Genomic DNA, 25,919 nt, shown 5'->3' with positions numbered 1-25,919 from the left:
TTTTAGTTGTTACAGTAATTTAAGTGTAGCAGCATAACTTGATCAAAAAAAAATCTGAAATGAGTTCAAGTTCTTACTCATTTCATGTAAACATAAAAAATTGTTTTAGCAATTTTATTACGTTTTATTTTATAGTTATTCATGTAACTGTATTTTGTATTAATTTTTTGTAAAAGTAAGGCTTTTAAGTTTATGGTAATTTGGTCTTTTCAAAGTGTAACTTCTTGTTTATTTAAAGATTTTTGCGTATATTATTTTCGTTCTAATAGTAAACAAAAAACATATCTTTTTTATCATTAAACAGTAAATTATATGCTGTCAACTACTACTTAAAATAAAACTGTTTTACTAACAACTTTTGTTAATAGTAATTATAGTTCATAACCAAATCTTACTGGTAACAAACTATAAATAGTTGAAGTTTTAAAAAACTAAAATTGATTTTCTTTTTCATAAAACGTTTTAGTGAACAAAGTTAATTAAGTTCATAAAATAAAACAATTTAAAAGTCCAAAAGTAAAGAACTAAAACGTTAATAAAGCTTAAAAACTATTAAATATACAAACATTTATTTATTGAACTTAAAACATAACACAATTTTCATAGTAAAGTTGAATTTAAGCAGTAAAACCACGCCTTGAATTTTTCAGTCTAAACTTTTATCTAAACTGAACTAGCCGCAGTGTTCCTAAACTTTGAAATAGTTTTATGAAAGATATTATTTTACAAGCTCCTAGTTTAAATGTCAAAATGTTTTTGTTTAATTCAGTATTGAGCCATATATCATTTAAATTAAATGGCTTCTAAAATATAACCAAAGTAATTTTTTTTATTCTAATTTATGATATTGAGAAACGTGTCAAAAAAAAACAACTTTATATAGCAGTTTTAATAATGACTCAAAAAAAGTATAGTAAAACTAAACTTACTTGTACACTTTAAACTGAAACTATATATTTTGGAGTTGTATCAACTATAATGTGACAAATTTACCTGACGATTTCGATCCAAAAAAATAATATATGTTATACATTCACGTTGTTTGAATGCTTTAAAAAGTGAAATTTTTCTGAAAAATACTTAGTAAAAATATTACAGCTAAACCTTTTTAATTTTATCTTAAATTGCCCTTTATCGAAATGATAAAATGGCACCAAGTATACTATGCGAAAGTTGTTCCGAAAACTTTACATTTAACTATGCATGCAGTATCTGTTTCGTTTCAAATATAAAATGGCAACAATTTTATACTAGTTTTACAAAAGTTAGAGTAAGTGCTTTGTAAATTATGGATTATTCGTTGCTATAATGTATCAAGAACAGTATATCAGCATTTATTTTAAACAATACTTTTACGATCTACGATATTTTGAGGTCGCATTTCTGATATAAACGCATCAGTTTTAAATGTAAAGTGTAAAAATTTGTAAATTTTTGGAAATATATCGAACTTTTACAATTTAATACTTTTCTTTAAAATTGGCTCAACAGGGTTCCCTTTCATAAACGCTCCCTTGGTAGAAACTTTAAAAATAATCGCTTCTAAAAAGCGGTATTGCCCATATTTTAAAAACTAACTGTATGTATTCATTTAAAAGTACATAAAAAACGGTTTAAGACTCAAATGTCAAAATTAGCTCGAAATATTATTACAAGCTTATTAAATTAATTTACACATCTTGTCTCATCTTAACCGCTGCTTATCAACTGACTTACTTCATAATGCAATGGACAGCTAACATTTAAAGTTTTATGTAAACATTAATTTAGAAGAGCAAGTTAAATTTTTTGACGGTGAGTTGTCTTTTGAAAAGTAAGAATAAAACTTCTTTTCAAGGTTGTCAGTTTTTTAACTATAGTCTTTGATAATCAACAACGTTCAAGCAAAAGTCAAAAATAATTGTTAGGATATACTTGAAATCTTTTTTTTTTTTATACGACATACGAAATACCTTTAAGAAAGTCTTAACACTAATTAAAATCTCAACGGTAATCTTTGTTAATTACTTTGCTAGTTGGTAACAGACATTGGTCCTCAACACCTTTGTTAGAGAGCAAACTTTAGAAATGAACGATGGAAACCTTACAATTAGAAATATAAATTTCATAGTTTTTATAATCAGAAATAGTTCGGCTTTTTAATGTAATATACTTGCTACGATGAAAAACTCAAAACTTTTAGAAAAATTCAATGTTAATTGTAGAAGACCAAACGAGATAAATTTTTTTAAACTTGGAAGAGCATCAGCTTCATGTGTAAGTTTGGAACTTAAGAAATAAAATAATGAACAGTTTTAAAGAGAAAATGCTTAAATCACATTTGTTTAGTTCTATATATTTTTCTGTGAACTGACTTGTTAACCTAAAAAATACTGTTACAGGTAAGTGTTAAGTACTAAATGATATACCTGTGTCACTGAACATGACTGCTGTTAGAAATTTAGGACAATTTCGCTAAATTCTTTAGATAACTATATGAAAGTACAAAAAGCAACGCACTCACAAATTGATCTTTATGTAACTAAATTTTCTATAACAATGATTACAGAGACGTGGCTAAATATATTTTAAACGACTACTCTACGGCAAGAGTTGAGAGCTTTACAATGCATTTTTCGTGCAGTTATCAGGTCTATCACGATACTTTATAATTGGCTATTTATATGAAATCAAATACTGTAGCTAGACATTGTTCTTTTAATCTTAGTAATGCTTTAAGTTTGAGGATTATCACTTACTAAGCTTCTACACAAAAAATTAATTAAACAATAGTTTTCTATGTTATCAAATTTTATAAAGTACCGATTACAATTTTATGTATAAAAAATACATTTATCTCTTATAAATTAAATCTTTGAATTATTGATATTTACTAAAATTGACAAACACTATTTTGGTTTATAATATAACTAAACAGCTGTCACATGCAAAATAGCTATTTCAATTTAAACTTGATGCATGACAAAGAGCATTTTTAGATACTCTTGTATCTTTTAGATAGTTCTTGTTAGTAAATGAACATCGGGGATTTAGTTTTTAAAAAATTTAATTAATCCAAGGTAACTTTGATGTAGTACTAAGAAAAAACTTGGAATTTGCCACTTGACGGAACTATTGCTATTCAATACGATTATTGAAACCTAGAGATTATTTGTTCGCGTGATAATTCTTATATATCTCAGAAACTGCAACTTAGTATTCTTACAGAAAAGGTTATAAATCTTTTGACAGCAAATCTTGTTCGTGCGGAGGCGAGATATACTCAGTATTGTATGAAGCCAATTCTTTTAGCCCAATTTCCTAATCTCATGTTCATAATCTCCGTAGAGTATCTAGTGTTTTTGCCGCTTCACTACCTACCGCACCTGATTAACCAAACCCACATTTGCAGGGAGAATTACTTATAATTTTTCTATAATTATTACTACTCAATTTTAATCTAGAAAAAGGCATGATTTTCGTCCATAATCTAAGAACTTTTTACAGTTTCATCATATAGTTATCTTAGAAGTAAAGAAGTGATGATTTAACACTAAAATATAAAAGCTTTTGATGGAGATTTCCTATAACAAATTCAAAAAGTTGGTCTCTTCAAATGTTAAATAACAAAAACAACAATTTTACAGATCTATCTTTTATTTTTAAATTAGTCTAAAAAGCCTTCACATACTCAGAAAGAACTCAGAAAAGGCTGCTACATTCCAAACAAGGGGGCATTATCACACAATAAAAACGAAGAAGCAATTAAAAAGCAATTTTTTTTAATTTTTATTCATCCTTGGCCTGATTAACGTAATCGTCAAGCTGCTTGTCCAGGTCCTCGGCGGAAATTTCCTCCTTCTTGTTTCGGAAATTTCCCCTGCCCTGTCCGCCTCCGCGGTTGCCCCCGCGACGATCTCCGCCACCTCGGTTGCGATCTGTTGAATAATTGAAAGTGATTATTATTTTGTAATATATATATATATATATTTATTTATTTAATTATATAAAAACTATAATTCATACAGCTGTTTCACACATTGAAATGTAAAATTTCATGTGATCTTCAGTGAGTTGTAGTTTATTATAATAGTGAACAGAAATTTCGATTTTAGAATTTTTTATAGTAATTATGACGTAGTAATGGTACAGTTTATTGTACGATTAGTTGAATTTGAAATACGCTGCAAATATTATTCTATGCTTTTTAGGAAAGTTTAAAAAGATTATTTTGGAAAAATGTTTTAAGCTATTAGAAAATTTTTTTAAAGCTGTTGGGAAAAATGTTATAAAATGCTATAAAATACTCGTGTTTGCCGCTTCGATTTTATTTTGTTTTAATATTTAGTTGGTTTTAATTTTGTTAAAAAAGTATTTTTGATAATGGATGCATATGTTTTGTCTTTCGCTTTTCTTGTTTAGTGTTACGTTCTTATCTGATTTTTCGATTTCTATTTTTTCTAAGTTACAAAGTTTGCAGCCGAATTTAGTATTGAATTTTAATTTTGTCCTGTTTAATATTTCCCATTTAATTTTGTAGTCTGTATTGTTATCTTTTAAGTTCCATATGTAATTCGCTAGTTCTGTTGTGTGTCTTTTGTTAATATTGTTGAATGATGATTTGTGGTTTCTGTATCTTTGTTTAAAGGTATTTCCTGTCGACCCTATATACTGCTTTGTTGTTTTATTTGATGTTACTGTTGCTTTATAAATTATATTTGACACTAGGCATTCGTTATTTAAAGGGCAAGGTTCTTTACGGCAATTACAAAGTTTATCTTTTATGGTGCTTTTATCGTCTATATCGCTTTTGTTTAATATTTTGTTGTTGTGATAAATATTAAGCTCCAATTTGATTTGTCGAGCACTATCGATCAGAACTTTGTATAAAACCTTTAATATATATATATATAGATTTAGATGAGTTTTATACATACATACCTACAATTGCGTAACGAGGGGAGGAAAATTGAAATAAAAAAACATACATGTATATGAATTACATTATTAGTTAATTTAAGTCATTTATCAAGCAATCAATTGAAAGTAGTTGATTATGCTTAGGGCGGGCACTTTTACAATGATAACTTGAACCTATTACTCCAGGGTGAATAACAATTATTTCTCGTGGAAAATTTAAAACCTCGACCTTAGCTTTCCTTTAAAACTTCCTTTATCAAACATTAAACATGCAACCAAACAACTTTATCTATTTTAAATCCAATATACTATAATACCGAACGAAAAACTGACGTTAAAACTTAAGTGCAGACTATACTTTTTGATGTTCAAGTTGGAACCTTAACCAAAATTTGACATTAGTATTTAATATGTATTACCCTTTTTGAGACTGAACAAAAATGTTATATCATGAGTAAACTGCATTTATTGATAAAAAAAGTTGAATAAAACAATGATGTAATTAATAAACTTTATCAGTCATTATATGTAAGAGTAACCAACTAATTTGATTATTTAATTAATTGTTCTTCAAATTAGTTACTTTTGTCTAAAACAAAAACAGCTAGAGTTGATTAACATATTAAATTCAGATTTAGATTTAAACATGTGTTAAAGAGAACTGAATTTAGTTGAACACATCAATACAGTTCATATTTAAAACAAATCAAACAGCGACCATAACTGGTAAGAACATTGCAAATATAAAAAAATAAACATGTCTACATTTAGGAAAAATAATTGCACTTACAATAACCAAAACAAATTAATTATTATTGGAATTCATAACATATAAACACAATTAAAGCTAAATTTTAACATAAAAATACAGAACAATTTTACACAAATCAATAAAACAGGGTGGCCATTCTTAGAACAAAAAACAGCAAAAAATCTTAATGTATATAACTAAATAAATATTAATTAACAACTTACTGTTTCCCCTGTTGGGTTTGCCGAGCCTGGAGCCCAAACCACCCTGATTGCCTGCGGATTGGTTTCCGTCGGCGAACGATATCTGCATGGCTCTGCCGTCCAAAGGCACTCCGTTGTACTGCTTCAATGCCTGCGAAAAATTTATAATGGTTAATATTGACACAATATTGCAGGATTAAAACTGTTGTTGAAAAACTTAAGTATAAGTTGTCTTTTTTTTTCTCTAAATATGAATCGAAACAAAAAATGCAACATACAGTATATTAATAGATTAGAAGTGGTTGCCACTTAATTAATTAAGTATTTTAAGTTTATAGACTTTTCATAAATAACAAACATTCTATGAAACACTTGTCAAAATTTTGAAAGCTAATACTAACTATGGAAATTATTAATACTTATTCATAAAGTCCAACACTAACAACGCTCAACACTATTTTGAACACCGAAAATTATTCAACAAAAATGAATAAATAAAAACAATTAAACAATATTCAACCCACCTTAGCTGCGTCGCCCCTCCTTTCAAAGATGACGTCGGCCGTGCCCAATGACCTGCCGGTCCTGTCGTAGTGAACGGCCGACTTCTTCAGCTGGCCGAACTCGCCAAAAAGCTCCCGGATGTCGTTGTCGTTCACGCCAAAGTCCAGGTTCCTCACCGTCAGCTTCCCGCTGCCGCCACCCCCGTTGCTGAACCTGGTTTGTTTGAATAATATATAAAACTATGTTCAAGTTTCTTATTTTAATATATTTTATTTTGGTATGTTTTCTGTCTTAACCTGGCTATTTGAATAATTAGATAAATACATAAAATTATATTTAAGCTTTTATTTTAATAAATTTTATTTTATTATATCTTATCCTAAATAAAAATTGGAATATGTATTACTGAAAATTTTTATTATATAAAAATCTATGCATATATACTTATTTTTAATAATTGTTAAACAAGCTCTGAACAAAATAACTATTAAAATCATAAATTTTTATTATTGTAAGATATTACCATCAAGAAAATTCATTTTCAATTAAACAACATTTAAACTTAATATGCACAGATATTAAAATAATGCATTTTGAATGAATGTAAATTATAGCACTTGTATGTGTCAGATATATTTAATGATAGAAAAAGCTTTAGCTAATGAACTATCTAATATCTAATAATCAACTTCAGTAGAAACGGTTTTTATACCTTAAGCTTGTTTTATCTATCTTAATATTGCATTTATTATTTTGATATAAGGCAAAATACTGGCTAATACTTGGGCAATAAATAGCTAGTGGGCAATTGAATACTTAATATGAGTGGGCGTTTTAATATGATACTGCTTTGTTTTAAACACATCTGCTGATACTATTTAACTTTTCTTATCATACTAGTTATATATTAACCGAACAAAATTGAATTTATTTGACAATATTCTTTACAATTTAAATTTCTTATTTTCGACTATATGAAAATTTTAAAATAATATAAAACACATGTTATCAAGTAAAATTTTTTTTTTAAGATGATTTTAAAGACGTTAGCTTTTTCAATAAGTTTTTTAAATATGATGGTTGCAAAGCTTCAAAGCAAAAAAATGCTTCAAGCTGTCTTTTACATTGGGTTTTTGCTATGAATTTTTTCATTACATTTTAAAGCCAGTTATGTTTTGCGGAAGAACACTTAACATCAGTTGGTTGTACTTTGAGCGTTCAAGTAGGAAAAAATTTAACATTTTATAACTCAAGTTATAATTATGTAGCACATATTTGGCAATAAGAACATTAATAAACTTGATCATATTCAAAAATTATTTTGGTCTAATTTTAATTAAGCTTTTAATTTATCAGAGTCATTAAAAACATTGAAATATTTCAGTTTTATTCATTTTATAATTTTAAACTGAATACAAAGCAATCACTATTAGAAATGCTTGTGATAAAAAAGGGAATCTGCTTTATATCTTCAACAAATTGACAATGTTGATAATGACAGAGTGTTTAAACTATATATAACTGATAACTATTGAAAAGTTATGTATAGATAATTAAAATCAGTAGTGCTGCTACAATAATTCAAAATTGCAGGAAGCAAGTATATGTATGACTTAAAATTTTACTTCATATTTTACTTCATATTGTACTTCATATTTTTATTTTTTAATTTTTTAACTCATAACTTGAATAATAATTTTTTCTAGACAATATTTATAAATTGAAAACTTCATAACTTATTTTCTAGTCTTACTGTAAAAAGTGAAAGTAAAATAATGAAAACCTTTTTAAAAAACATACAAACATTTATTTTGTTGTTAAAATGGCTTGATTTCATAACTGCCAGTGTTTATTCAAATATCAAATTCAAACTTTAACACAAATTAGTTTTAAAAGGTGTTTTAATATTTATTTGTACACTAAATTGCTCTGTTAGAAATTTTTAATCTTATTGTTACAGTGTTGTATTTGTTTATAAGTGTCAGAATTTTTTCAATAAATAATAGCATGCCTATGGACAAATTTCTAGATTTAGTTAATTTAACATTTTATTTTTTTATACCAGGGAAATCATGTAATTTAGTCTTAGTATTGTGAGTGCAGTAAAGTCTAACTATAACACATATTATATAAAATACTTAGTAAGTTTGCAACTGAGAAAAACATAACGGAACAAATAAAAATGAAGTATAAAACAACTAATTTAAGTTACTTGATGTAGTTCTGCACCTCCTAAAAATCCATAACAGTTTCAACTGCAATACTATATAGCTAAGTATGAAGTTTATAATTTAAACTTTTTATTTTTTCTGAAATAAATCTAAATTTTGTATTATGTATGGATGCACAATAATTTAAAATCTAATGGTTCTAGAGTTTTTATCTCTTTTGGTCTTTTTTTAGTCTATTGTAATAAGTCTTTAGGTAAATTTATTATTTTTGAGATAGGGCCCTTTAAAAATTGATAGAACAATTTGAACTGTGAACTATAAATTTGAATTATCATGCAACACACATAGAGATATATGACACACTTTTTATATACTAGCATGTATTCTTATAAGATAAAAGAAGTTGCTAAATAAATATTTAAAAAAATTTTTTAGTAATTAGACTAAATAAAACAGTTCTAAAACAGCTGTTATGGTAAAAACTATATACTATATTTTATACTACGTTAAAGATTACATTATGGTATATTAAAATTGTTTCAAACAAAATATTTCCGGAATTTATTAGTAGAGCACTTTTTGTATGGTCTTGTATGGATTTAATTTAAGTATGTTTGTACCTAAAAAAGTAGAAAATTAAAAGAAAATTACAAAAGTAAATAGAAATAGTAGAGTGAAAATGAAAATAGGATTGTATCATCAAGATTTTTGTAGAATATTTTGGAAAGTAAGATTTGGTTCATCTAAGATTGTTGGTAGAAACTGAAGTCATCAGACAACTGGAGAAGACTACTGAAGAAGACTTAAAGATTTTTGTAGATTTGAAGAAGTTGTTAGAAAAACTTTAGTCAGCTTTTCATAATTTAATTAATACATATTAGTCAACTTGAACAGGGTGACTTTTAAAATTGTAAGTGTAATAAGTTTAAAGTTTAGTCATATTGTCATTGATAAGCACTTTGCTTAAAATTATAAATTTAGTTATCAGATCATATGGCCTGATAAGGTTTAGTAATAAGCAGGTATAACAATTCAGTACTAATCTAGTTCAGTTTTGTGATAATAAATGCAATACTATGATGTTGATCAGAACATACATGTCTGAAAAAAGCCTCAAAATTTCTAGTAACAAAACAGTGAAGTGGTTTCAGTTCACTTTTTTCAATTTACCTTCCGTTGTTTGCATTTCCGTTTCCTCCCTTGTACATGTCATGGTCCCATTTTCCGCTGGGAGCATTGTTTGATCTTCCATTACCAAATGACCTTCTGCCACCGCGGCCACCTACAAATTTCAATCGTTTGTTGTTTTGTTTGTCCATCATTGTTGAACATCATGCAAAACTTTTGAGGAATCATTCAGTTTTTACCAGGTATAAATTCTTGAATGATAACAGCCCCATAAAAATATTTTTGTTAAGAAAAAAATATGCTCCCCATATGAGCAAATTAATTCAAAATTTATAAACTATGTTGTTTTTATGATCTTTTCTAAATCTCAATTTATGGGACCCATTTTGATGTAACCTAATGTAAAAAATTTGAGCCAAAAAAAAAGCTTTGATCTCAACATTTGAAATGTTATGGAAACCATTTTGGCTCCCACTGTTAAAACTATAGCCCAAAAAGAAAGCCACTAATGCAGAGACGTTTTTGAGAAAGCATCCATATCTTTTTCAACCTGCAGATGTATAAAAAGCTTGGCCTACCTCTGTTGTTGTTCCTCCTCTGGCCAACACCTCCGCCAGTGCTGTTTCTCTTGTTACCACCTCCGCGGCCACCCCTTCTGTTGCCACCTCCTCTGTTGGTCTTCTTGTTGATTTTGATCAGGTCGTCCAAAGAGAGATCCATTTTATCTTGTGACATGATTTTAGTTTTTTTATTTAATTTGCTGTAATTTTAATTATTTATTAAAATGTATTACTAATTGTATTGGTATTCAAAATAAGTATAAAAACACTTCAAAAACAATTTTTGACATTAAGGGAATAGGGGGGTAAACACCCTTTTTTGGTTTTTGATCTTATTTTATAGTTTTTACTAAGCTACAAAATGCTTTTTACAGATTTTAAAAATTAAAAATAAATTTTGAGATATAGCTGGTCAAAGTTGGAGGCAACAATAGGATCCTTATGGGAGGCACAAACTAAAACAGCAAAAATAGACTATTTCACTAAAAATCTATCTTCTCTTACGTTTTTTGAGATAACTACCTCAAATTTTTAGGAAATGTTCCTTGATATATTTAAAAAATTCTGTCTAAAAAAGATTTTATTTAATTAAAAACAAAAATTTTACATAAAAAATAAACAAAAAACAGTTTTTTTTTTTGGTTTTTTTGTTATAAAATTTTATTTTTTTTAATTCTCTTCCGACAGAATTTTTTAAGTTAAGAACTAGTTTAATAAGTTAACATGTAAAATCTGTTTAAAATCTATCATTTTAACATTTTAGTGATTTCTGTTTAGTTAAAAAGTTTTTTAGTCTAAATTGTTTTGTGGTCATGCTTATTATTGTCTTTAAATTACATTAAACAGTTAAAATTTTGGATTAAGATAAGTCTGCATAAAAGTTTTAAACACTATAACTCCAGTTTGTAAGATTTAAGTTGAACCCAATTTTTTCTTGCTTGATAGGTATCTATTACTGATATACTTCAAAACAAATTAATCACACTATGACTATAACTTTAGTTTTCTATACTCATTAACATTAATTATACTAACATTAATTACAGTGATTAATAATTAACTTGTGTTAACATTTTATAAAAACTTGCTTGTAATATAAAATTTTGGTAAGAACTTTTATTTTATTTTATTAGTCAATTAAATTATTTTGGTTGTATAAATTTTAAATTTGATAAGGTAACTTTTCAAATCTGATAAGGTATTACTTAGATACAAAATATTTAATAAATTAATTAAATGTTATGAGGGTTGAAATACAGCTTATATTCATAAATTAAATAATAAGAGATGTTCCAAGTTCAAAACTTTCAAGTTTAAATTTTTTAATTATTAAATGTCAACTTAAATACAAACTCAACTACTATTCTAATTTATTAATTGATGTTTTCAAAACTACATAAATATTAAAATATATTAGTTTAATATTAAAATATCTTTGATTTTAGATTAAATTACACTTTTGCTTTGTTAATTTTCTCACTAAAAACTTTGCACAACTGCACATATAAAATTATTTAAAAATAAAAATATTGTTGATGTTCATAAATAAAATAAAAGCAGAATATTATGAAGAATATTTAAATAAAAAACAACTTAACTGAACCTATTTTTGGTTTATATATAATTTATCTTGACAAAATATAATGAGGTTGCCAATTTTAGAGGCAAAAAATCCTGAAAATTTAAATTACAGCTTTAACAGGGTTGCCACTCTTCAAGTCAAAAAAGCTGTCCTGAGTGACTTTAATGTGTCATATTTATTTTCTAATATAAAAAAAACCTTTTAAACTAATTTAACTTAAGCTCTTTACAAAATTGGTTAGGAAATAACAAAATATTGCAACTAAAATCTCACTTAAAATCTTCAGAAAAAACTGACTTGAGTTTTATTAAAAAAAAAACTATTATTAGTCAGCCTGAGTTCTGTTAAGTATCAAAATACCCGAGTCATCCAAAATTTTCAAAAACTTAAAAACATCCTGAGTTTGAGGCAATTATGCTTGATAAAAAATCAAAGTGGCCAATAAGTAAAATATAGATCAAGAGATTTTGAGGTGTAAACTAAAAAAAAAATAGGAACTAACTAAGATTAATATCAGCTTTAATTATCATAAGTATGCCTTCACAGGGTTTTTGCAGATACTTTTCTGTAAAAAAATTCAAAACGCCAACAGTATTATAAAGTTTATTTTATTGCAAATTTGGGCTTACAATAATTATGAACTTATAATAAGATTAGCTGTGATAGAAAGATAGGTTATGATAAGATAGGGTGATTTAGTTTTTTCAACTTGTAATAGTTTTTTCACAGGACTTTTTTGTAGAACACCAGAGCAAAAATATTAAATAACAATATTTTAATAATAAAAAACAGAATCTTTTTAATAGTTATTGTCATGTCAAAAGTTTAAATTATTAAATTTCAAATTACTTAAATAGTACCATTTTAACAAAAACTTTGAAAAAACCTTATGTATTTCGTGCCTTCAATTTTTTGCCCATGAGATTAAAATACTGTAAGGCAGATTAAGGTTATAAGTAGAAAATTAACTACTAATTGTAATAATAACTTTAAAAGGTTTACTAAACAATATGAAGCAATGTATTTTTTCTATACTTAATTATAATCTGGATTTCCACCTTTAGTGTCAAAAAACTGTCCTTATTTAAGCTACCTGGGTTTTAAGAATTATATATTATATATATTTTTACAAAGTTAATAAATATCTAGTTTTTTGACAAATTGGTTTAGAATAACAAAATGTTTAGGTAATTACCTAAAATGATGTCACACCAACATCAAACTGAAATTATATTGTATTTGATGTGTTTTTTAACCATAATTCTAGGCTAAAATCAATGTTTTAAGCCTACTAAGTTTTATCTAAAAAGATACTTTGTTTGAAACAAAAATATAAATACGTAGTAAGAATTAAACTTATTTATTATAAAATATAATATTTATTTAACTTAGATTACAATATTTTAATCAACATAAATTACTGTATTGATGTTAGGCTTTTTTTTGTAAAATAACAGCAATTAAACATTTAAATTTTAGTAATCTTTTATGATTAATTAAGTTAAATTTTGTTTATTAATCATAAAATACAAATTTTTAATTTAAATCATGCTCAAAAACACATATAATATAATATAATTTCAGTTTGATATTAGTGGACATCATCCTAGATAACTAGCATTATTTAATTAAAATTTCATTCAACATCAAGAAAAATCTGTACTGAGTTTATTAAAATAAAACAACTATTAATGATTTTTTCATAAAATCATGCAAAAAGGCAAACATACCTGGAGTCAACCTGAGTTTAAAAATAAAGTTTTAAAAATCCTGAGCTATCCAGAGATTTTCAATAACTGCTAAATATCCCAAGTTACTCTGATTTTTCTGAGTGTGTGGCAAAATAATATTTTTTTATTTTTTTCTTGAAACAAAAATTAAGGTTTGACTTCAAAATGGCCACTGCTTATGTTTAAACAGGGATGTGTATATACTGCTGTCAATCTTTAAAGCAAAAATTGAATAAAATATTACTATATAAAACTAGCTGGCTATATATGAGCAAATTTAAAGACTTTAAGTAATAACAATAAAATTTAGAATTTTTATTACCAAAAATTTACTTAATTATTTAACTTCAAGACATAATTTTAAAAGAGTAATTGAAACCAATTACTTAGGATTTTAGAACAAATATATTATGTACACTAATTAATATATTAAACTATTAATAAAAAACTATTAATTAACAATACTATAACAAAATGCATATTGACAAAAACTTGCTGTTAAAATCAAAAACTTATTAAAAATTGATTTAAGGTGATTTTGTTTACAAATAAAAATATTCAATGACCTGTAAATAATTTATAATTCTAACTTTGCAAGTAGTTAACAAGTGTAAAATGTATAACTTAGAAAAAAATACAATTCTAACAATATTTTCTGCCTATCAGTAAAAAGGTGTGTTATACAAAAGAAACATAACCTTGTCCACATGTCATTTTACTGTAAAATTTCTATACATGTCAAAACAATAGAAAATTTAGAATGAATAGAACATTTTTTTACATCATTTTTGGGGCTATAAGCCAAAAGTCTTCAGTTCTTTTTGTCTTCACATAGTGAGCCCGCCTTTCATTGTGCAAATGCAACGAAAACTGTGTTTACTTTTGAAAATCATTAAATTTAGCTTAAATTTAAATTTACATAGTGAACAGAGAAAATAAGAGGGACAAGTTTTATTTTTGCTGTAAATTTTAATTGTTTGAATTGAATTACAATTCCTATAAAAGTGATGCAGTACCTCTAGAAATCAAGATTTCTGAACACTGAATTTATTTCTGTTTTAAGAAAGTAAAATTTATGCTTAAATTTTTGTGTGGCAATTTTATCATATAAATCTAGAGATATTTATTACTATAAGCTGTAAATCTAAGGCGCTTCAGATTAGCTAATATTTTACTTGTTTAAAAATCAAGTTCTAATAAATAAATTTGTTTTTGATTGATTTTTTCTATATTTGGGTAAAGTGGGTTAGGGATGAGGTTATAAATTTATATTTTAGGTAAAAATGGTTATCTAGAACTAGATGTTACTTATACACTGCTGTATTCTACTTTACCTCATTTTCTTAATGTTATGTAGTAAAAAATTTCCAATACGTACAACTACGGGCGATCTCTTTTAAGATACACTAAAAGTATGTAGACTAAACTTTAGATAGCAGAAGTTCTACTAATCTTTATTTTTAAATATTTTAGTAATATTCAAGTGTATAAAAGTAATAAAACAATATGTTAATACAGTCAGATCTTAAAGCTTACTTTGTACTTTAGTTTTTTTTTTCCTCTAGTATACGAGCTAATTATAATAAAAGCCACCACAAAAAGTAAATATAATCAAACGTAAAATATTAAAGTATTTTTATATTCTACGAAAAACCATACTCAGTTTATGTTAATATAACTAATTGTTATTATTTAAACGACAAAAAAAAAACGCTAAAAGTGTTTGGTCTTAGGACCTGTCGTACCAAAAAACCTTTTGGTTAAACAAAATAATAGTAAAATAAGACTGGAACAACGTTTAAACAAAATTTTGACTGCTTAGGTTGATAATAATTATTAGCTGTAGTAAACATTTTGAATTAATAACTTTTAGGACATATTTAGTTTTAAAATTTATTATTTAAAGTTACATAATAAAAATGTAGTAATAAAAACTAAACTGTCTTTAAAATTTAAAAGTTGACATTATAACTTAATTATTTGGTGCTTTACTATTTTTTCGTTTTTCTGTATTTTGTTAAATACGAGTAAAATCATATTGCCAACATATCAAAACTATAATTTGATAAAACCTTTAAAGTATATTTTTTAGTTTTTTTCTTACCTGTAAGATAAGACAGACTTTTTTCTATTTAAAACAAAAAAGTTATTCCTTATTTTTTTGCATATATTATACACACTGTATGTGTATATACTATACGTAAGTACATGTTGTTATTTTTAATGCAAACTTATTTCTAAAAAGTTCTGAGTTCTGAACATTCGTATTGTTATACTGACAGTTAAACCAAAACAAAGCAAAATAAAAAGAATATTATCAATCAACAAATGTTTTTATATTTTGTTATAGTAATATATACTTATATATATTTCATTTAAGAATAAAAACTGAAATTCTTATGGCAACATCTTATGGCAACATCAATTTTAAAAAATTAAAAACTAATGTTTAGTACAGCTCTAAAAAATTTTTTGGTTTAGACTAAAAAACTAATAAATTGCAATACGAAAATCGATATTAATATTAAAACTAACTTGAATAAAAGGATGCACGACTGTTCAAATTCGGACAATTCAAATTCCGACAATTCAAATTTTTAATAAAAATTTGAAACGGCTAAAATAAAAAAAGTAATGTATATTTGTCTCAAATAAAAAATGCATATGTGAATCATATTAATATCTACAGGCCCTTTTTTGCTTTTTGCATAAAACTAAATATTTTTTGAGATATGGCTTTATTAAAGTAAAACACATAGTTATTTTTAGTAATTTCAAAATATCTTAAAAAAACATTTAAGATTTTGCAAAAAAGAAAAAAATTGCTTGTAGATTTTAACAAGGTCTACGTACACATTTTTTATTTTTCTCAAATTTATATTACTTTTTGAGATATAGTCTTTTAGATATTTTTTTAAGAATTTGAATAGTCGGAATTTGAGTTGTCCGAATTTGAATTGTCATGTAACCTGAATAAAACCATCAATTCGTATGATAACAATCGAGTTAATCTTTTTAAGTCTTAAATATACATAAATGCAATGCAGATAACTGTTAGTAAGCACAAAACTTCTAAGTTAAAAAAAAGTTTAATAAAAAAATTAAAATATTGTTCATAATCTAATGCCAACATATAAATTAATGACCTTGTAAATAGTTACCGGTTTTTTAGATAATCGGAAATAAAAATTACATAAAATAAATTAAAAATTGCAACTATAACTTCAAATAAAATTAAGAATGTGAAAACTAAAATAATTGTTGTTATAGTTTGTTAATCATTATAACGTTTTTTTTTTTTGTTGAAATTGAAAATAATTTTGTTTTCAAAAACCACATTTACAAGTACAAATCCAAATATTCAAATGTTAAATTAGTTTTACTGTTCAAGTAAAATTATATAAAACAATAACCCTTTTAGCACAAAATACTGATATATTATTGTTAATTGAACGATAAAAAAAGAGCTTAAAAAGCTCGGTCTAAGGACCTGGTGTGCAATGATTGTGATTAAATTTAAAGTAAAAATATTTTAGCGTTTTACATTTACCTTCTCTAAAGATATTGTAACCTATCATTCAGGTATTCACATTTTTACTATTAGTATTGTTTATCTCTTTTTATAAGTTAATTTAAAGTTATATATAGTTTTTTTTTAGTTTTCATGTTACTAGACAGGTTTTTAAGTACATTTTTAAACACAAAATTCAATAAGTTTTCTTTAAGTTTTCTATTCTTTTCGTTCGTTTAATTGTATGTTTTATTACTAAAGATTAATAATAAAAACAAAATTGTGTAATAGCTCATAAGAAGTTTTATAAACATGTGGTGTACGACTCGATAACCGAAAGGTTCCTTTGTACATTAGGTACTTAGACCAAACTTTTTGAGCTCTTTTTTATCGTTCAATAAACAATATACATTTACTGCATAAAAGTTATTATTACATTCATTATACCTTTTGTTTAACAGTTGTATTCTAACTATAAAATGTTTTGATTTTTTCATCAAAACAAATTTCGTCTTCAGTTTCAATACATCTAGACACAAAAGTTTTAAGAATAAAAGCTAAATATAGTGTATTGTCTGAAATTTAATCGAGTTGAATAAAAACATGATTTATGTTTTTTTTTGTTTACTTAATCTTTGATACTTTAAGCTTAAACTTCAAAGATAAAACATTTTAAAGATAAATTTAAGAAGAAATATGTCGTTCCAGTTCAAGTTTGAATTTTATTGAAACTAAAACAATTATTACGATTATAAAGTTTAATATTTTATCTTGAACATGATTGTGAATGAGAAAAATTATATGCTATAACTAAATATCAGTTAAAATATGTTTGATTAAAACTTATTTACTGTTATACATTGAACATGTTGTACTTTTTAAATAAATCGTAACAATAACATCAAAATCTACAAAACAATATTTTTTTAATCGTTAAAAGACAAAAAAAATGTTCTTAATTTGAACAAAAGAGTACAAATAGCAAATAAATTGTTTTATCTAACTTTAGTTAATTCAGAAGTATTTTATTAGCATAAAAGTTTAAGTTTTTAAGTCATTTTATTTTTTACTAATACGCAATTTAAAAAAATTTATTATCTTTACTAAATTATACTACAGAGTTTGAATAAAAGTCGATTAATTAAAAAAAACTATTATTAAGTTTTAAAATCTGTTTGATTTTGTTGAAGAACATGCAACAATTTTCACTGAATATATACTAAGTTAATAAATAAAATAAAAGCTGATTAAAATTTTGCAAAACCTGCAATTTTAAACAAGTGTTATTCTAACCGTATTTGACAAATAATATTTTAATACGCAATATACTGATTGTATGCAAATTTTCTGATACCACTGTTTCGCGATATCGCCAGAAGCTATTTATAAATCAACAATATTTACTTGCAGAACTAGCTTCTCATGATGTTGAAAGTATTTGTTAATTTATTTAGTTTTATAGCAAGATGATTTTTATTTAAAAAATTTTATATGTATTAATTACTTAGTTTTAATTTCTTGAAAACAAAATACCAAAACTTTTTGTGTACTTGTAAGTCACTATTTGTATGTTTACTACTAACATATTTTGTTATAGAGTTACATTTGAGAAATTTATTGGTTATTAACAATAAGTCATCTGTAAAGAAAAGAACCGACAAAGATTAGTTTTATTTTAACATCAAAAATTATTTTAGATAAAAAAACAGACTATTTATTATTTTTACTTAGGTTTTAACAAATGAAGATACTTTAATACTACCTTTCTGCGGGCCGCAGTTATTCAAAATAGCTGTAGTAATCAGTTAAAAAATATTGTTTCAAATACAACATATAATAAAATTATCATTGATAATGCATTAATATTTTGAAGTATTAAATTAAGAGCGTTATTGTAAGTTTTGTTTTGTTTGTTTTTAAATCTTTGCTTATAGCTGAAAAGGCTATAAGCTGTATTTATATATTGAATCTCTGGCCGTACAATGTTGTTTCGCTTACGGCAGTTTTTTTTCTCTCTGATCTAAAAAAAACATAATACAAAATATTAAAAATTTGATAGAGTATTCTGCAATCCGACCTCGGATATAAAAGAATTAAAATAAAATTAATGCATCAGAAACGCACATTCACTGATATTGAAATATTTAAAAGTATTAAATATAGATTGGTTAAACTTCGCAATAGCTTTCATGCATACTCTATTCTTTTGCAATGAATTTTAAAAATCAGGTTCAGTCGCTAAAAGCTGTTTTTATTGTCCAAAGGTCAAATTTAAAACAAAGAATGTTGCATGTGTTTAAAAAGACAAAGTAAATAAGTCTGTAATTTTACATTTTTTTATTTTCTTATTCAAATAATATTATCTTTAAGTTTTAATAGTAGAATGAAATAAATTTAACTCCTAAGTTTTTGAAAACTTGTTAAAAAAAATTTGCTGTATGTTTCTTCTTGTTATTTTACTAGTTGAAAAAAAAAACAATAAGTGTTAAACTATTGTTCTGATTTAATTTTGGGTTAATAAAAAAAGATTATAAAGCTTTGGCATTATTTATGTTTTGTAATATATTGTTTTGAAACTATTTTTAAATACTTTATGTAAATAGAAAAAATAATAGCAGAGTTTATGACAAATTCGATATATTTTAGTAATAGTTAAAATAATTTTTTATGTAAGTTAGTTAATTCAGAACATTTATTCCTTTAAAAAATCATAGTTATTATTTTAGTACAGATAGTAATGCTTATTAGCATAAATATTTGTGTGTTAAAACTTATTGAAAGTCTATTTAAAAAAAATCAATTTGTCTTATCCAAGTATGCCTTATTAGTTTTTAATAGAACTTATACATATAACTTAAAAGATTACAAAGTAAAAAATACATTACGTTTGCTTTATATTTCCCCTAAGTCAATACATAAGTTTTTAAAAAGTTTTACCGAAAAAAGCTTATCTTGACGTAATCAACTAACAGCTGTCAGTTTAAAAACTTTTATTTAATATTAAAAAAAAATTACATGTAAAAACTTTAGATGTATTTAGTTTTACTGAGAAGATAAGAGTTATTGTTTTCCTGATTGGTTGGTTTTTCTTATTTTAACAAACCTTATGTTTGTAATACATTCAAAACAATATATATATATATATATATATATATATATATATATACACTAAATAAGCTTCATTAAAAAAAATTGAAATACCGTATTTTCGTATTTTTTAGCACTTATATTCATTAAGTTATTGTATATTTAAAACATAATGCATGTTTTTTTGATAAATTTGAAAAATAAAAGTTAACTTACTTCGTTTATCCTTAAAAAGATGTTACACTCAAAACTTTTAAATTAATTGTTTTTGCTTGAAATTTAAAGTAAAACACTAAACTAAAAGAAAAACAGACCATAAAACATAAAGCAATACTATCAAATTTTCTGACGATAAATTCATTACAAACTTACATCATTTATATTGAGATCTTTAAAGTGCTGATTAATTTCACAAAAGTTCTAAGCATACTCTGTTTTTTTTTTGATAAAATAAAAAAAAAAAAATCGCAAAAAACATTTTCAAGATTGGTTTTTCAGAAGTTTAACATCTAAAAAAATCGCTTAAAAACAAAAATAAAATTTGATTCGGTAATATTTAACTGTTTGTTTGCATTTTTAGTTTTATGTTTAAACATCAAAACATATTAAAGTTTATTCAAATTTTTTAAACAATCTTGAAGACGTTTTAAAGGCAAAATAGTTATTTCTCATCTAATGTTGTATCTTCTTATTATTGGCTTTGAAATATATTATGTTGTTTAGAAATATTTTATAAAAGTTTTCAGTAAACTTTTAAATTGAATGTAATTCTTTGATGAAACATTCCCTAATGTTTCCCGAAATTCGATAAATATTTTTCAAGTTTTATCAAATACAGGATTATATTGTAAAAATTAGTTTGGATCTGTCAAAGTATTAACTTAAATAAAAAATATTTTACCAAAAACAAAAAAAAAAAGTAAACACTGACGTAAAATATAGTATGTTTGCTTTTTAATTTTCTGAAATTCGATAAAAATTTTTCAAGTTTTGCTGAAAACAAGCTTTACTTGTTATAATTAATTTAGAGCTGTTTAACATTATATAAATTAAATTGATAAAACAACATTAATTTGCATATAAAATGTTCCTCTGTGTTTTTTTATTGAGAAGATAGGAGTTTTCCTGCTTGGTTATCTTTTATTTGTTTAATAACTCTTATCTTCATTAAAATTTTTTTAAGAAATTAACAATGTGTAAAGTTTAGCTACATTTTATAAAATAAATTGTTTAAAAACTTTAAGGTTAAGCATTTCAAGAAATTTAGTACTGTTGTTATAGTTAATAAAAAACGTTTAGAAGTCTAAATGATGTTTTTAAAATCCTTGGTATAGATTTACCAATAAGTTTGTCTTGAAAAAATATTTTGATACATTGTAAGCTTAAATACAAAGACTTTAACTCACAAGTTAAAGTTGTTAGAAACGGTATGAAACAAAAAAAAAATGTTGCTTAAAACAATATTTTTTTGTTACTTTATTTTTACTACTTAATATCCAAAAATCTAATTAAATCTCTTTTATTCTTTATATTTGCTCTTTAAATTTAATATTTTACCTAGATAATTTTTCATTAAAAAATGTTTTGCTTTAAAATCAGTTATGTTAAACTCTTCTTTACTTCTCAAAGTGATAATTTATTCAGCTTTTTTATGCAACTTTTCACTTAAGTACAGTAATATGTGAAGATAAAAATTTATTTTTACATAACTGTAAAAGTGGCAAAATATTTTAAGCTTAACCATGTCATCGGCAATAAAACAAAGGTTTTTGTGCTAAAAACCTAAATCTGAAGTAAATTTGTTCCGAGTAACATGTGGTTTCTTCTTGGGTTTCTCGGTAGATTAATGAGTGGTTTATCAGACTTTTCTTTTTTCCAGAAGCTTTTTTCTTTCAACTTATAGAACCTGTTTGATCAAGTGTAGTTTGTGTGTATTTGAAGTAGTATGTACTAGTAATTTTGTATTAATTATACTTTATTTCAACAATAAAGCATATATCCGAGCTATAATTTATACATTAGATCAGTGTTTTTGTTACCAATTTAAAGCTCAGAATTTGTTATTTAGTTTTTAGTTTCAAATATGAAGAAACTTGAGGTAAGCATGCTATAAACATAAGATTGTCTTTAAAATTGTTGTTCAAACATTTTATACTTAAATTTAAAAAATTATACAAACTATTCATGTTTAGAAATAGAGTAAATTTTTATAGAAGTATTTAGTCATCAGTTTCTCAGTACATATAGGTAACCTTTTAAAAATTATGTTAAAATTAAGTTTACTTTTATATTAAATATTTTACTGGTAGGAATTAGATGTTTTAAACACTTTTATATCCAAATTCAAGATAAAACAATACAGTTAGTTCTATTACTGCATTCTGTTGCAAAATTAAAAAAAAAACCTTTTATACTTTACAAAAATTGTTGTTAGTTCATTAAACTTATTTAACGATTTAAGTTATTAACTTAAACATTTCTCAAATGTAGGTAGTTTGTTGTTGATAATAAAACAGCTAATATAAATTACAACTTCACAAATAAGCTTCTGGTTCAATGAACTTGACCATAAAAACCTTTTATTTACACTCTTTTGTTGAAATATTCGTAAACTTTTACCGCTTTTGTGTTAAAATTTTACTGTTTTGTTTACTTGTTTTTTTCATAAATATTATCAAGATAAGCTAGTATTTGCCGCTTTAAGTAAATGTACTTTTGAGAGGCGCTGTGGAAACAAAAAAAAACTTTTTTTTGTTTTTAAAAACAATAGTATTAAAAATAGCTGAGATGTTTGTTTTAAGCAATACTAGTTTAAAGCTTATCAAAAATCTAGAGAAATAGTTTATCATAAATTTACAATTTTAGTTTAAATAAAGTATCCTTAGCATATTGATACTGATTTCAACTTATTTCATAAAATTCTTTAAAATTAAATTAAGGTTATTTTTTTGAATTGGATTTTTAGTTTTAAAAGTTGGAATGAGTTAATAAGATTAAATATATAAAAACTTTCAGACTATTGAATTTAATAACGACCTTTTCAAAAGAGTAATTTAAAGCACTAATCTTTTTATAATATGTCAGTTAGCAGATTTATTATTATATTTAAAAAGATTACAGAACATTTGTTTTGTATTGTAATTTGTATTGTAAATTTTGAACAGTTTTAATATTGTATTGTAAAATACTTTAACTATTTTTTTTTGTTTTCAAACGAGTTGGTTGTTTTGTTAACTTGTACTTATACAAAAGTTTTTTATAATCCTACTAAATCAGTAACTAGGTAAAATGAAGGATTGTGTTATAAAAGAGTAAAAAAAGAATAACTTATATTTGTGTTTTTAGTAAAGTGTTAGTGAATACTTATCTTAGTTTTACTTGTTTAGATTAGTAAAAATATGTTTTAAATAACGAAGCTTTAAGTTCTAGTTAAAAAATATAGTGTTTATTATTCAAAAATCTGTTTAAAGTAAATAAAATTAGGCTTTACATTATATTTTTTAGCACAAAATAAATGATGTTGTTAATCATAATTGTTTTAAATAAAATAAGTTGCTATGTGAGAAACAATTTGCGTTTTTTCAAGCTCATTCACCTGTTAGCTACAGAACAAAGAGTTTTTGAACTCAGAAACTGTCAGCAAACCAATTTGTCATCATAAACCATTAATCATTTGAAAGTTAACACAGTAAAAGTTTTGTTTCTTGTAAAGTTTTGTTTAGTGAATTAAAGTCTTTACTAGTTCTATATTTTTAAAAGGTTTAAACTGAAGTTTTATTACAAAAACCTCTAAACTTGTTTTAATTTTTATCTAAAAACTATTTAGTTTTTGCAGACTCTTTAAACTTTAAAACCGTAAAACATAATTAATAATTTTCAATAAGCAATAATGAAACCGCAAAAAAGTGAAAATATTTTAACTAAGTCAACTTATAAACTCATTTTACCTAAACATGATGTATCACTTGTAGTTTAATAGTGAAATATATTTATTATTTTATTGCTTACCACTCTTTAGTGATAGCATATTGGTTGAGTTTTCGTGTTTATTATAGACTGTAGTAACTTTTTTAGATAAGTTTTTTTTGCTTTAATTTAAAAACGTTCGTTTAAAAGATCCTAGTGTTTGAAAGTTTTGAAGCTTGGTAATATAGAAACAAAATTTTAAGAATTTGTTTCAGCTTTTTATTTAAACCTATTTAAATCTTAAAAAACTTGAAAAAATGTATATATCTTGTTAATTAGTAAAAATGTTTATTATTTCTCAAGAACTGCTTCAAGTCGTAAAACTTTACTGAATTTTTTAATTAGAAGCTAATGTTAAACATAATAGTTTAAAAGTAGTTTTTAGCACATTTTTGCACGAAAAACACAACTTTTCACAGCAACTCTTGCTTTTAAACGTATATATCGTAAATTATGGCGCCGATAAACACAACCGAAACAGTAGAACTAGTTCCTAATGAAATACCGACTTATAAGCAAATTGTTCAGAAGGCCTATGACGCAATAGTTGAAAGTATGAATGAAGGTTTGTATGAATACTTTAATAGGTAACATTAACCTGAGCTGCTTTGAATTTAAAAGAAGTAAAAAAACACTTAACTGTTTTATTTTTGCGAAAGATATTGATTAAAATAAATAGTTTTTGTTTTTATTTACAGGAATTCAAAAGAAAAACAAAGACCTCTTGATAACTTGTGGTATTTTCTTGATTTTTGGATTAGTGTTGACAATGTAAGTCACCTGTTATTATCTACTATAGCTAGTTATATTTTAAATATAATTTAAATTATGTTATTCATTCTACTACGTATAAATATAACGTCATTTACATTTTGTTTATATAAAATTTTTAGATAATTGTTTCGAACTTAAGTGAAATTTTACACTTGAAAAACCAAATGCTTTACATAAAGATAGAGTAAAATAAAAAAGAATTAAAATATTTTTCTTCCAAATTTAGTTTTTCATGAAAAATGTGCGAATTATACTAAAAAAATGTTGTTCAGTTTTTAATTTAAACTTTAATAATTATTTGAAACCAATATTTATTTATAAAATAACTTATAAACAGTTTAAATAATCGAACTTAATGTAACAAAAGTTAATTGTTAGGTATAATTAAATTTAAGTTTTTTATCAAAAATTTAAGTTCAGTATTCTAAAACATTATATACCTAAAACAGGATTTACGAAAAAAGACAAAAGAAACAAGATGTATAGTAGAAAAGTTGAAAAAAATTGTTTGTTTTACTTTTATCTTCGCGCTAATTAACATCCAAATCATGACATTAATTTATTTTATGTTTAAAGTTTAAGGTAAGAAAAATTAAAAGTATAAATACCTTATTTAGTTTTTTAGTCTTGCTTTAAAATTTAACTGGTTTTAAATTGCAACTAAATCATGACATTTATTCTGTATACATACTTTTTTTTCTAAAATTTTTGAGGTATCTATGAGTGTGTTTTGGTTTTTTAATTCTAATTTTTTTTCTTATTATGTTTTTCACAATTCTACTACTTTCTTTGATAATTCATGTATTTTCAAAATATCTTAGTCCATAAAAAGTTATGTGTACTTGTTTTTAATAGATTGTGTTCTAGAAAATGATTTCAATTTACTTTTAACTCTTTATTTTACAAGTTTGTATTATTATTTTATTAAAGTTGAGCTAGTAAATATATTGTAACTTTTTATTGACTTTAACAAAAGAATGTACATTCGTATAATAGTAAGTTTTTTACGTTATTACACCTTAAACAAACTAAAAATGACAACTGTGTTTTGGG

The 25,919-nt window shown here is 24.5% G+C and overlaps 1 protein-coding gene and 1 long non-coding RNA gene across 2 annotated transcripts; one reads left to right on the top strand and one right to left on the bottom strand.

Annotated features, from left to right (window-relative positions):
* Positions 1 to 3,627: 3,627 nt before the first annotated feature.
* LOC145831476 (THO complex subunit 4-like) lies at positions 3,628 to 10,412 on the bottom strand. Its single transcript, XM_082938746.1, has 5 exons — positions 10,235 to 10,412; positions 9,699 to 9,810; positions 6,378 to 6,570; positions 5,875 to 6,004; positions 3,628 to 3,917 (listed from the first exon to the last, which is right to left on the bottom strand). Exons 1-5 carry the CDS (start codon positions 10,389 to 10,391, stop codon positions 3,769 to 3,771), a joined length of 741 nt encoding a protein of 246 aa, XP_082794872.1. The 5' UTR covers positions 10,392 to 10,412; the 3' UTR covers positions 3,628 to 3,768.
* Positions 10,413 to 24,592: 14,180 nt separating this feature from the next.
* On the top strand, positions 24,593 to 25,328 carry LOC145831226 (uncharacterized). The gene is made up of 3 exons (XR_014369662.1): positions 24,593 to 24,657; positions 24,791 to 24,863; positions 25,316 to 25,328. It is a non-coding gene; the product is annotated as an uncharacterized LOC145831226 (long non-coding RNA).
* Positions 25,329 to 25,919: the final 591 nt, after the last annotated feature.

Source organism: Thalia democratica, chromosome 3, assembly GCF_965202585.1.
Source record: "Thalia democratica chromosome 3, ktThaDemo2.hap1.1, whole genome shotgun sequence".
In the NCBI taxonomy this organism is placed as follows: Eukaryota; Metazoa; Chordata; class Thaliacea; order Salpida; family Salpidae; genus Thalia; species Thalia democratica.
Note: the sequence above shows the minus strand (reverse complement) of the source record. Positions and strands in the feature narration are given on the sequence as shown.

What these genes read in the sequence shown, in the direction of transcription:
- LOC145831476 (XM_082938746.1), bottom strand. Translation starts at nt 10,391, where the DNA reads ATGTCACAAGATAAAATGGATCTCTCTTTGGACGACCTGATCAAAATC. An exon ending in GAGGAGGAACAACAACAGAG is followed by an intron (nt 9,811 to 10,234) that starts GTAGGCCAAGCT and finishes TGAAATTTGTAG; the next exon opens with GTGGCCGCGGTGGCAGAAGG. An exon ending in CAAACCCAACAGGGGAAACA is followed by an intron (nt 3,918 to 5,874) that starts GTAAGTTGTTAA and finishes ATTATTCAACAG; the next exon opens with ATCGCAACCGAGGTGGCGGA.